This window comes from Vombatus ursinus, unplaced genomic scaffold, assembly GCF_900497805.2.
Source record: "Vombatus ursinus unplaced genomic scaffold, bare-nosed wombat genome assembly UNPS02014818.1, whole genome shotgun sequence".
Lineage (NCBI taxonomy): Eukaryota > Metazoa > Chordata > Mammalia > Diprotodontia > Vombatidae > Vombatus > Vombatus ursinus.
The window spans coordinates 29,711,853-29,726,300 of NW_020954596.1; the positions used below are offsets into that span (position 1 = coordinate 29,711,853).

The window sequence follows — 14,448 nt, forward strand, 5'->3', positions numbered from 1 at the left end:
TGGTACTATGAGTAGTCCTTTGGTACGACACAAAGTATTTTGGGATTAAAAAGGAAATTATTTATTACCAATGAATATTCTGTAACATTTATGAGAAATGCTTAATAAAAAACAACTAAACCAGTATGGACTGCAATTTAAGGAGAATGGAGGTGTCGGTTCTAATTACATTTACCACCAGATTTTTTTTTTCCCCTTCAGGAGATATTTGGCCTTCGAACAACTATAATGACTGACTCTATTGCTGGACAAATAGCTACACGATTCAAAGAGTCTAGCAAGAATAGAGAAAATTTAGTGAGGATGGTGAGTGTTTCTGGTTAGATAAATATTCCACTTATAAAGAGTAACTATGTACCTGGTTACCAGTCTTTTTGTGAAGAGGATGTTCATTTTTGTCAAAAATCTTCAGTAATTCTCTCTTGTCTGTTGAATAAAATGCCATTACTTGGTATTCACCATTCTCCACAATCTGCTGCTCCTTAGCTTGCTGTCTTGTTTCATATTATTGCTCTCTGCATATTCTCTGCTTCAGCCAAAAGACTATTCTTTGTCCAATGAATAAGTCCTTTACTTTCCTACCTCTATACATTTGCTCATGCTGGGCCCTACATGTAAAATATTCTCCTCATTAAGTGTCTAAACCAAGTGTCACCTTCTCCATGAAGCTTTCTATGATGACTTCTCTTGGCACTAATTCTTCCCCTTGAACCTTATGGAGCACCTTATATTAAGACACTTATGTAATATTGTATATTATCCTCATTTGTACTTGTATCTCATCTCCCTACCATATTGTAGCCTCATGGTTCCTTAGATTAGGGACCATATTTATCTAAACTTCATATTTGTACCAGAAGCTAGCACAGTTCTATATACCTAGGAGATATTCAGTACATGCTTGCAGAAGCTTAAAAAAAAACTTGAGAACTCTGACCAACATAATACAATTCCAGAGACTAATGATAAGTCGTGATGCCACCTCCTAGCAGGGAGGTAATGGGCTCATGGGGCAGAAAAAGACATATATACTCGGACATCACCAATGAAGGAATTTGTTTCATATGCTTATTGTGTTAATTAAATATACAAAGGAGAAATTACTTCACCTCTGTATGCCCCAGTTGCCTCAACTCTTAAATGGAGATAATAATAGTACATACCTCCCTGGGTTGTTGTGAGGATCAAATGAGATAACATATGTAAAATGCTTTGAAAACCTCAAAATGCTATGTAAATATCATTATTATTAATCTATGAAGCATAGCTTGGATGCCCAAAACTTGGGGACCACTGCCGTAAATGGACAAGCAATTAAAAAAAAGAGACATTGAGAATATGATAAACTACATGATACACTGAAAACTATTCTGAGAACAGATGTTTTGGATGGTAGAGAAAATACTGGGATACCTCAGGATTATCCAAGTATTTGTTAGTAATCATTGTACTGTAGCTAGGCTGGCATGCTGGTAAAAAGAGAGCTATAGTTGCCATCTCTTATAGCACAAAAGACTTTTACTCTGTGTAGGTATGGTTGGTCTCACATGGAGAGAAGCTGTTTAATATTTGCACTGAGAAGTAGGAAGGGCAGTAATATTTTGTCTGCTGAGGGTAGTCTAAGACATTTCTTTCTATAGGCCTACTGCTTGAGTATATGAAAGCTAGAGTAACCTGTGGCTCAGAGGAAGTAATTTTTTCAAGCTCTGGTACTATATTGTGTGTGTAGTGCTTTGCATTTAAGGAGCATCTTTCATCTGAAACTATCAAGAGCGTAAACAAACCAATTATTATCCAACCCCCTTCATTATGGAAGGAGATTTTAATCTCTAATTTTCAGAGGTGGGAAATGGCAGTAGTGAGAGATTAAATGACTATATGGAAGTCCTAAGTGAGTCAGCCAAATACACAATATCAGATCTCAGGGCTTGAGAGAATCATTTCCAATAAACAGAGAATGGTATGTTCTCATTTCCTAATTAAGGCACTCAACTCTGGGACAGACGTAGGCATTACCTATTTTTTTTCCCAAGTGGAACTTCACACCCTAAATTTTAGATAAAAGGAGGGAAGATAAAAAAGATAGGAGGCAATATGTATCATGGAAAGAGGAGGAGTCAGAATATCTTAGTTCTAATCCTGATCATTCTATTAACTAACTAGGTAACTTGGGGAAAGGCCCTTCTCTCCAGGCCTCAATTTCCTTCTCTGTAAAAACATCTCTAAGATCCTTTTTAATTATAAGATTCCATTATCTGGTAAATTTGAGGATTCACTGAATTATTAAACTTGCAACTTTGCACTGAAGGAACATCTTTTATCTGAGCCTATAAAGAACTGAAGCAAACCAATTAGTACTAGAAGGGGTTAGTCTCTACCATTAGTCTCTTAGAGATACAAGGTAGTGGCTTCCAAAAGTCTGTGACAGTTTGGTGGGGTTAGAAACCCCCCCAAAACCACCACTACTGGCATCTAGCTTCCACCACACCAACAAACACAGACGTCTGCAGAATGAATGGAAAGTCTGGTGATCCTCTTGGTAAAAATATGATTTGGCGATACATGGATTTTATTAAATATAAGATGTTCCGGAGTACACCCTGTTATGGTTCAAAGGCTTTCTTCTTGCAGCTCTTGCTGCTTTGATGTCTGCTTCCCCATAATTGCTTCTGCTACCAGCCTACCCTCCTCATTAGAGAACAGCCAGTAGGGCAGCTTGGAATAAATAATGGATAGAAGGCTGGTCTTGGATTCAGGATGACCTCAATTCAAATCCCCCCTTTGGCACTTACTAGTCTTATGTCCATGGGCAAATTATTCAAGCTCTCTAAGCCTTGGTTTCTTCATCTATAAAGTGGGGATAAAAATACTTACTTCATAGGGTTGATGTGAGGCATAAATAAAATAAATGCAGGTAAAGTGTTTTAAAAACTACAAAGGGGTTATAGCATGTCAGCACTTATTAAAAGGGAAAATCAAATACTATAATGAAATACATTTGAGATTTTTCCTCCTGTGCTGTAGTACAAAGAACATCAAGAGATCCAAAAAATGAAAGGAGGAACTTCAGTGACAAAGTACTCAGCTCCCAAAGCATATCTTGTAAGAGTGAGATTGGTTCATTTGTGGCAATTTCTAGAACCTCTCCCCTGTAAATTGGTAGGATAGCTAATCAATTTTTAAGCCAAGCCACAAGCAAAACAATAACTACTATAATACTATGAAATACATATTACATATTAATACATGATTACATAACACATATTAAAATAACAGGGTAGACACAACCCTCAGAAAGTCCTCCTTGATTCATCACTTTGGCATAGAGGTGACCCTGGTTCCCAAAGATAGGGTCACAAGAATACACACTCTGCCACGTAAGACCAAGGAGGCAAGACTTTGTATACTATAGGCCTAGTGATGGCTTATCACCTGAAGATCAGCCTGGGCAGGTTGGCCAACAGAAGGTGGATTTATTGTTATTTTTGTTGTTGTTGTTGCCAAAGCATCTTATGACAACAGCTATTAAGGCATGGAGGTCTGGCAAATCATCCGACACTGGTGAAATCACAGCTTTTTAGAAGTACTGAGGCTAGAAAGAAGGCCAGCACAGGTCATGTGATGGATCTTTGCAGACCATCTCAGTGGTCATCAGACCATGTGGAGAGTTATTGCATTAAACGGAAACATGGGCCTGAGAGAGGAGAGGACAAAGGCCTGGCTGCTATCTGGTAGGTGGTAGGATGATTTTTATGAGGCAGGAGTCATCGGTATATTCTGTTTTTTTGTGACAAAATGCTGCCTGGATGATCCTGATAATAAAACTGTTTATGTTCTCAAGGCATTTTTAACTTTTCAAAAATGCCTTCACATCCATTATCTCATTCAATCCTCAGAACAACCCTAAGAGGAAGGTACAATGAATTATTTGATCTTCTTTTAATGGGTGAGGAAACTGAGACTAATGATTCTTGGGCTACTTTGGATCATCAGTTCTCACAAGCTATTTCTTTTAGAGTGTCCTTTTTTTCTTGCAGTCAGGAGAAAAACTCATTTAGTTTGTAAGCTTGTGTGTGTGTCTGTATATGCCCTTGGAGGGAATGTTTAGAAGGGAAGCGAGGACAGTGCCAACTGTCTTACTTCCCTTCTGTCTCCTCTTTTCCTTACTAGTTACCTCAGGGCTCATTTACACATGTAAAATATATGCTAATTATCAGAAGTAGGAGCTTGGCAGAGGGGGATTCTGGAGGCTACTAACAGCTGTTGCTTGCAGAGGAAACAGGCTACTTTAACGCATTGTCATATGAAGAGAACAGAGTTTTAAGACATTGATGATGATTTGTTTTTTTCCTTTTAATCAAAATATGTAGGAAAGTTCCATAAAAATGAATAGTAATCTGTTTCCAGTGAAATTATTCTGTTCTTAAGTATTTCAAGAAAATTTATGTTCAGAAAAAACAAGAAAAATTGGTCTGTTTTCTTAGATGTCAATGTAGTCAAAAAGTGTTAGCACAAAACTATTAGTAATGACCTATTTTTAAAAGATCCATTGTTTTTCTATCCTTTAGTAATTCTGTGAATGTATTTATTAGAGATATATATTTTGAAGACAGAACAACAAACTAAAAATTTAAAAGCCATTCCTGTCCAAATTCATCCTAAATAAACCTTTTATCTTTATGGAGCAATCTTCTAGTCCCTTGTATTAAGGAAGTATAGACAATGTGGTTTAGCAATGTTTTCACTTCAGAAAGAAAATTAATAACTCAATAAGGAAGGATAGTAAGGAAATAGTATTGAAAAAAAGACAAAAGAGAAGAAAGGAAAAAAGGAGGAAAGAAGGAATAAAGGAGAAGGAAGGAAACAGAAGGAAATAGGGGAGAGAAGGAAGAAGAAAGATGGAACAGAAAGAAAGCAAAGAAGAAATGGTTTGCAATACACTTTAGGAAGAGGAGGTAAGGAAGGAAAGAACAGGAGAGAAGGAGAATGAAAGAAGAGAGGGAAGAAGGAAGGAAGAGGTGGAAAGGAGAAGGCAAGAAAAATAATATTTAATACTTACATAGATCTAAGGTTTGCAAAGCACTTTTTAGAAGGAAGGGGAAAGAAGGAGGAAAAGAAGCAAGGGGAGAAAAGAAGGAGGAAAGCATGAAAGGAAGAAGAAAAAAGGAAAGAAGAGAAAGGAACCACAATGCCTACAGGCCTTGGAGTCTGAACAATTCCTTGTGAAGTGGCTCTTGTACAAGGCTTGCTGCAGAGAAACTGGCTCAAAAGGTTAATGATTGCAGTAATCACTATTTCAAATGGAATGATAGGAAGCCAGACCCCAAACTGAGAGAGGCCCTACTGTGATGGTGATAGAATGATAACACAGTGGCAGTCTAGGAAAATTGGGAAGTTTGGATCTCTGAGTAAATTCTTTTCCACATAGACATTTTCAATTTTATATCTAGGAATGGTAAAATGTTTTAAAAAAAAGTTAACTTACTATAAGATCATGAAATTGAATTGAAGATTCTAAATTTCGAATGAATAAAATATCAGTTTCCCTCCCTGATTATCCTTCTGTTCATGTTTAGCTTTTGCCAAGACTTGGTATTTTATATATTTTTGTCTTTCCCACTCCTGCTGCTTTGTGCTTTTTTACTGCTGGAGGTTGATGAAGCTGTGGGTCTTTGAGTGTTCTAAGTAGTCCTGTCTGAGGCAAGCAGCATTTCTTGTAATAGGAATAACCTAAACTACTCCAAGCTGGCTTTCTTTAAAATGCATCTCTTTGTCTCCTTTACTGTATCCAATACTCCTTCCACCAAAATGGATCTGGGCAGCTCATATTTACATACAAACACATTCTTTTCTCTATCCCTTGGGATTGCAGCCATTTTAAAGATGACAAAACTAAGCCTCAGATAGCAGAGGTGACTTGTCCACAGTCACACATCGAAGAAGTGGTAGAGCTAAGCCTCAAACCCAATTCTTTTGGTGCCAAAGCTACTGTTCTTCCCATTACACCATCACTGCCTTTTCAAATGCATGCTATTGTGTGACAGCATGGAAAGGGTACATCTGACTTAACGTCAGAAGATCTGGGTTCAGTTTCCAAGACTTTTACTTATAAATGATCTTGATCATGTTTTTTGACCTCTCATTGAGTTAGTTTCTTCATCTGACAATCAGTCAATCAACAGTCAGTCAATAAGCATTTATTAAGCACTTTCTGCTTCTAGGCACTGTGCTAAGCACTGAAGACAACAAGAAAGGTAAAAGACAGTCCTTGGTCTCAAGGAGCTCACAGTCCAATGGAGGAGACAATACAGAAACAAATATGTACAAACAAGATACATACTGGATAAATTGGAGATAATTAACAGAGAGAAGGCATTGGCATTAAGGAGGATCAGGAAAGGCTTCTTGTGGTTGAGATTTTAGCTGAGAACTGCAGGAAGCCGGGAGGTGGAGACAGCAAGTGAAAATACTTGGAGCCCGAGTGTCTTGTTTGATGAATAACAACCATGCTGGTGTCACTAGATCACAAAGAATGTGAGGGGAATGGTATAAAGAATAAGAAGACTGGAAAGGTAGAAAGGAGCTAGATTATAGAGGACTTTATAAGACTAACTTTTTTTTTTATATTTTATATTTGATCCTGGAGGCAATAGGGAGCCACAGGAATTGATTGAATAGGCGGGTGACATGATCAAATTTAACCTTTAGGAAGATCACTTTGGTTGCTGAATGGAGCTTGGACTGGAGTGGGTAGAGACTGGTACAGGGAGACCAATCAGCAGGTTACTGCAGTAGTCTAGCTCTGAGGTTGTCAGGGACTACACCAGGCTGATGGCCAGTGTCAGAGGAGAGAAAGGGACATATATGAGAGATGTTGTGAAGGGAGAAACAATGGGCTTTTGCGATGATTGGGTAGGGGCTGGTGGTGAGAAAGTGATGACACCTAGGTTGTGAGCCTAGGTTGTGAGGGTTTGGGAGGATAATGGTAAGTAATAGGGAAGCTGGGAAGAGACAAAGGTTTGGAGGAGGGGAGAAGATAATGAATTCATGTTTAGAAGTGAATTTACTGTATCTATGGGCTATTCAGTTCAAAATGTTCAATAGGCAGTTGAAGATGTGAGACTAGAGGTCAAGAGAAATGTTAGGGCTGCACAAAGCATCATCTGCATACAGATAATAGTTTGAAACTGTGGGAGCTGATGAGATCACAAAATGAAATAGTATATATAGAAGGAGAAGAGATTGAGAGTATTGAACTATATAAAATGCATATACCCATATCAATCTATCTTCACTTATATGTAAAGGTGAACTGGATAGAGTGACATGCACACTGCCTGGCACATAGTAGATACTTAATAAAGGTTGACTGATTGAGCAGCAGTTTTACAGGCAGGAAGATATAGGTTCAAATCTTGCTGTTGAAAACTTGCTGGCTAAGTGATGCTGGGCAAGTCATTTAACCTCTAAAAACTTTGAGCAACTCCCTAGGACGTATCCATCAGATCACAGACAGCCAAAATCTACACTAGTTGAGGGAATTCTCTATGATGGCAGAATGCTTTGTGAATACATGTGTTTTTATAGATACATACATACATATACATATATATGTATGTGTATATATGTGTGCGTGTGTGTGTGTGTGTATGTATATGTATATATGAGGTACATAGACTTCAATGGATCTGTGACCTCATCAATGAGAGGAGTCTTTTCATGTAGATCATTATCCATCTGTGCTGGCCTATCCTGTTTGAATGCAGCTAGGTGGTGCACTGGACTGAGTTCCAGGCCTGGAGTCAGGAATACCTGAGTTGAAATCCAGCCTCAGACACTTATCAGCTATGTGACCCTAAGTCACTTAACCCTGTTTGTCTCAGTTTCCTCATCTGTAAAGTGAGCTGAAGAAATGGCAAACCATTTCAATATCTTTGCCAAGAAAACCCCAAATAGAGTCACAAGAAGTCAGATATAACTGAAACAACTCAACAACAACAAAAAGAAAAACCGTGTATGAATCTAATAATAATAACTAACATTTATGTCACAATTTAAAGTTTGCCAAATGCTTAAATATTGTCTCATTTCATCTGCACAATTTTTATTTTACAGATGAGGAAATTGTGCCTGAAAGAAATTAAGTGTCATACCCAGTATAGCTAGTAAATGTCTGAGGTAGGATTGAAATAAAGTCATTTTCACTTCAAATCCAGTGTTCTATCTATATTGCACTACTTATCTGCCTTTAACTCATAATTTCCCATAAATCTGCCATAAGGAGTTCACCCCACATTCTGGAGAGTCTTCATCTTATTTTCCTTATCAGGACATTGCAGGGATACCAATGGAATGTGTGTGTATATATACATATTTCTCTATTTAGTAAGATAATGCTACTGACCCATCATCAGTTAAACCTCTGGTCTGGACTTTCTCAGAGTAACAGATGATTTCATCTTTCAAAATAGACTGTAAACCCTCCGAGAGCAGTGGACATCTCCTAGCATAGATCTTGGCACATAACAGATTGTGTGGTAATCCAAAAAAACTCTGCATTTTTGGGCCTAACCTCTCTTGCAGATAAGTACTTCTGCTTTAGACACATCTCTCTCTCTCTTTTTTTCCTGTCCTTTCCTGGAAATGTCCATATTGAAACATCAAAATTAGAAAAATCACTGGATTTCCCTTTCCTTCTGCCACCTTCTAAAACCCATGGTTCTTCCCTTTCTCAGTTACTTTCTTCTGAGTCCCTTTGAACAGAAAATGCCTGGTAATGCAAAGCCACATAGAACATAATCAATTGTATGGAGAATTCTGCCTCTGAGCTCAGTGGTATCAACACTATGGTCTAATGAACCAAAAAATCTCCATGTACACACGCATATTTGTATTAACCCTTTCTAAAGTTACAAAACATACTCTTCAATCCTTTTTTCCCCCTAAAGACTTCATCCTTTGGGCCCAGACTAGGGCTGCCAAATAATCACCAATAATGGGCTGGATATGATGATGACACTTCGGTTGAACAAAATAGCCCCCAGAAAAAAATTAAATAGGAGTTTCATGAGTGGAAATATTGAGCCACTGGACAATGTTTAATGATAATGATCACCACAGAGTGAAATTCAACTTCACAATGGACAATGTCCCTACTTGGCAAGAAAGCATCTCATTTGACCATATCAGTCTGGCCTCCAGTTTGATATGATTCACTTTAAGTTTTTTGTTCCTCATTTTTGACTTCCCACTTCTTAAGGATGTCCCCTAGATTTGCTAGACCAAGGTCAGAATCAAAGTACTCACATTCTTGAATCCTCGGTAGAGGATCTGAAGTTCCTTCTTGGTGAATTTGCTCTGGGCTTCCAGCAGTTCAAGAGCTTCTGGCCGATGCCGCACAGTGGCCATTTCCATTTCATCTTCGACACTGTCTGTAGAAGGAAACCAGAAGGGGGTCACCAAAAAAATTCGGTGCATATAAATGCTCATCTCATGATCTGAACCAAGATCAAACTCGAAATTGAGTGAAACTCTGGGAACACATCAACTTCTCAAGCAAGCAAACAGTCTTTCACTGGCAAGAAATTTATTTCTTCATTTTTCAGAATTGGGGGTCCTAAAACAGGCCCAATTTTACTTAGTATTTCTTTTATTTGTTCTAGAAGCTGAAACACCATGTGGCACAGGGGATAGAAGGTTGATTTCAGAGTCTGGAAGATGTCAAACAACTACAGGCCTAGTTCAAGGTCTTGTTTCTGACATGTACAATCCATATAATCTCTCAAAGTCCTAGGCAGCTACCTAAGATTTTAAGTTGCAGACCCATTTCCATGCCGACATCTCGACACTTAGCCATTAATGTTCATTCTCAGCTTTAGCACTTAATGGAAGCTAATGCATCTGATGATAGAATTTTAGAACTGGAAAGGAATTTAAAGTATTATTTTACAGAGAAAGAAACTGATGCCTAGGGAATTTAAAGACTAGCCTGAAATCTAAGACTAGAATCCAGGTCTCTTAACACAGACCAATGACGTTTTTTACTACTCCGTGCCCCTTCAAACTTTCTATTTCATAGTTCTAAGAGTTTACAAAAGGAAGCAACACCAAAATTGCTGAAGAAAAACCCTCTCTCATGCTGAAGTCTGTTTCTCCATTGAATGAGAATGGGGGAAACATTAAAAGAAAAGATAAAAATTCATCTTAAAAAATATTTGTCAGAGGGAAGGGTAGAGGTAAGAGGAGCCAGCAAGGGAATGACAGAGAGATAGTGGGATATGAGAGAGAAAATGAAAGGATATAAAGGTCAAGAATAGAATTTTAGATGGAGGGTGATGATGGGAAAGAAGAAAGCTAGGGATTAGGTGACAGGCTAGAGTAAAGAATTGGCTGGAAAAGCCAATCTAGGGACCAGCTCAGGTGGCTGAGAAGCTTTACAATCTCAACATGTTTTCTTCTCTCTTTTCTCTGCTCAGCTTAATTTCCTAATGGCTGAACATTCTAGTAGACATGTTTTCTATGACACAGAATAAATGCAAGATGGCGGCTGATATTTCTTCAGAATTCTATTGCTCAAAGGTTAATGAGGCACAGAGAGATGAACACTTAGAATGAGAAGACCTGGGCTCAAATGCCACTCACTATCCATGTGATCTTGGGCAAATTACTTGCTTCTCTGGGCCTCAGTCTACTCATGTTTAAAATAAGGTGATTAGACCAACATGATCTCTATGGACCTTCAGTTCTAACTTCTGTCATCTTGTGATATTCTGATCCTGAAACACTTAATCTCTTTCTCTCAGAGTCTCTCAGAGTCTCAGCAAAATTAGGATAAGATGACTTGTACTCCCTACTTCACGGGGCGATTATGAGGATCAAGTAAGGTAATACATGCAAAGCCCTCTATAATTGTAAAGTGCTATACAAATGTAAGCTATTATTATAATACTTCTGTTAAAGGTCCCATTCCTACAAAGTCACCTTGGGCCTTAGCTATGCTCATAAGGGAAGAACAAAACAGAATTTTAAATTTGATTTTCTAAAATGTCTTTAAATCATAGAGTGACCTCTCCTAGACCCATGTAAGTACCCTTACACCAGGGAAAAACAAATCAACAAATTGACTTCCTCATCTCAGTACAACATAGAACCCAAACCAAATAACAAGTAAATATAGTTTCTTCATGGAGCAGAGCCAGACTTTGCAGACACATTGTCTGCATGACAAAAGGCTTAGTGCCCAGACTGCCTTGAGGGTAAGCATAATTGGGTAGAATTGCATGATAGGCCAATCATCACTGGTAATATTTAAACAGAACTAAACTTGAGGCATTTTCTGCCCTGGGGTTGTGTGTTCTTCTGGCTTACTGCAATGTACTGCTATAATGATTTTTGCCTGATAAAGGACTGTTTCCATTTCAGGAGAATGATAGCACCTAATAGTATACATGAAATCACCAAAATTAAACTAACACCAATCCCATCACTAAAATTCCTCTCTGATTCCCCAATAAAAACTCTGTTGGAAAGCTACTATGTATACAACTGGGGCTACTTATCTTTATATAATGAACTTTCCATTAACCACTATATTGAAATGTACATTTTGGGAATTATCTTCACATGACTTTTCCATGGCAAATGATATTGCTTCTTAATCTTTTGGTTAAAGTCAAGTACCATGTTTTTTTTTTTTTTAATTGTAATTTAATTTTTTTTTCCATTTAACAAAGATCTAGCCCCCCCATTAAAAATGAAGAAAAAGAAAACAAAATTCTTTGAGCAATTGTGCATAGCCAAGCAAAACAAATTTCCACATTGTGCTATAGGTAGTTTATACCTTTTCTTATCTCATTTCTCTTACCTGCTGTGATTCTAAACTGAGGCTCAGCATTCCTGTACTACTTACTTTTTAAGCAACTGAATTAGTTTTTTACCCACTCCTATTTGATCGGGTGGGTCAGTCTGATAGCCAGATTTTGGAGAAAGATAAAGGAAGGGAAGGCTGAACCTTAAGATGCAGTATATAAATCTATAAGATAATGCTATCCATTTCCAATCCTAGCATGTATATTCAGTGCCTGTGATAGTATAATCCTACCCAGTAGGCACTTGATAGATGTTTGAAGGAAAAAAGGAAATAAGGAAGGAGGGAAGGAGGGAGGAAGGGAAGGAAGGAGGGAAAGATAGAAGGAGGGAAGAAGGGAATAAGGAGGAAAGGGTAGAAAAAAGAAGAGGGAAGGGAGGGAAGGAGAGAAGGACATGGTTGTTGGAATGAACATAGGGACAGAAGAATGAAGTTGATAAGTCTTTTGGCTCTTTGAGAATCTTTATAACCTACTTTTTTTTTTTGGCTTGATGTGTTGTTAATTTTCCAAATATCAGACATCTGCATTCAAATGAGCTAAGTCACTTCTCCCTTCCTTTAGCCTTGATATTTGAGAACTGACAGGGTTACCTTAGTCGTTTTGCTTCCCCCCCCCAGATATAAAACAAATGTAATAACCTACATTGTAGTAGTAGTAGTACTGTAGTAGGTTACAAATCAAATAAACATATAAGTAGTTAAAACTCTCTCCTACCTCCACAACTCCTTATACTCCTTCAAAAAGGCCATGCTAGTTAGCTATTGTTAATTGGAAAACTAGACTACCATCCTTCAGGGTTTCCTTACAGAGTACAGCAGGTCCCAGACAATAATTACTGAGAAAATAGAATTCTAGAACTGAAAGTATTAGAAAACAACTACTCCACACCCCTTGTTTCATAGTTGAAGTGACTTGCCTAAAGTCACACAGCTTGTTAATGGCAGAGCTAGGCCTAAACATCAATCTTCTGATGCCTCCTAGCTCAGTGTACCTTCAGTACTATTTTACCTCACCCTGGTGATTCAGACAACAGATCTGATTTCTGAGATAAACTGGAATTTCAGCATTTTAATCTATCAGCCCTCCAACATAATTCCTTTTCTTCAGATATGTAGGTGATTTTTTTCCTCCCTTCATCCCTTGGGTTTAAAGCTACTACATAAAGTCATTTTCTTGTGTCACCATAAAACTGTGTGTTAGAAATGGAAATTAAACTGCCAGGAGAACTGGGGGATTGAATTTTATAAATGGGTATATTTATTTTAAATCACAATGCTTTAAAGAATGCAGCAAAATTTCATTGCAACAAAGCTGTAACAAACAGGTCAAGTCATGTCGTGCACAGTACTGCTCTTCTTTAAACTTTATATAAAGGGTTGGGACAGGTTACTTCTCAGGTCTGAGCACTATATACCCAACACAGGACTGCCCCTATAATCATAAAAGCTTTTGAAGAGTAACTACTCTGAACATCTCATTAGCAATAATGGGTATCAGTTGGGCAGGCCAAATTCTTAATGCAGGTTGTCCCCTCTTTGAAAAATGAATTAATTTTGCATTATGAAGAGATGACTTAATGTCAGAACATTTAAGTCTCATTGAATTTAAAATGATTTACTGCACTGAAGAGCTGAGTCAATTTGATTTATATTATTTGTTTACATCTTTAAACTCTTTAAAAGTTATTTTTCCCCAAAACTTTCCCATATAATATTCAAACTTATAAATCTTGCATTCTCTACTTTTCCATTTCTGGCCTAACTTGCTTTTTGTTTTTTGTTTTCCCTTTTGAGATTTTATCACTAGGGTCCACTGAAAAGCTATTCAAAGTAGTTTGAACAGTGGTTCTAAGTCCTGGCTTTTGCAACAGAGTACAGGTAGGATCTAGTACAATATTTAGCAGGTGCTTAGTAAATATTTGTTGTATTGGACTGGAGCTGTCTTGGATTCTTCTCTTGCCTCTATTATGAAATTATTTAAATTTTCTGTGCCTCATCTTCCTCATCTGACCGGGACCAGTGAGACCTGGTCTACCACATAGAGTTATTGCAAGGTCATGCTATATTGTGCGTGGGAAAGCATAAAGAAGAAGAATGAGATATTAGGCAAATTGAACATCATCGTCATTATTGCTATAGTATTATTATTATTATCAGGTAGGGGAGAAGGGAGGCTGCCAGTGATTGAAAGCCTTTCAAGGGATGGTGGGTAAGTGGATCTCTGAGGGTCAGGGTGAACAATCAGAACTTCTAGGCCTAGAAATTTGACCTAAGAGGTGCCTTCTCCTTCTTGTTATAATCCTCAAATACTTATCATAAAATACATTGGTTTCCAAAGAGGTTGAGAATAGAATAAGTAGCTGAGCCTTAAGCCTGGACCTATAAATAATCCTTTATACACTTTAACATGTTTCATTTAAAAAAAAAAACTCACCTTTGGACCTACAAGATTTCCTCATGATTCCTCCCGCACACAGCCACTCACCCATCTACCCACCCTGGGCTGCTATCTTTAGTTGCACAAGGTGGGTAGATGAATAATTAGTTCCACATTGAGTGTGTATAACCCACGGAAATAAAAT

The 14,448-nt window shown here is 37.7% G+C and overlaps 1 protein-coding gene across 3 annotated transcripts in view; it reads right to left on the bottom strand.

Moving 5' to 3' along the window:
- The window catches only part of KCNIP4 (potassium voltage-gated channel interacting protein 4), a 493,012-nt gene that overhangs the window by 107,217 nt on the left and 371,347 nt on the right, over nt 1-14,448 (bottom strand). For 2 of the 3 annotated variants that reach the window (XM_027836423.1, XM_027836422.1), the window contains exon 2: nt 9,307-9,431. In XM_027836423.1, coding sequence (XP_027692224.1) covers nt 9,307-9,431 — 125 coding nt within the window. Of the gene's footprint in view, nt 1-6,822; nt 6,829-9,306; nt 9,432-14,448 lie in introns of those variants that run through there. The other variant, XM_027836424.1, reaches the window with a different exon arrangement.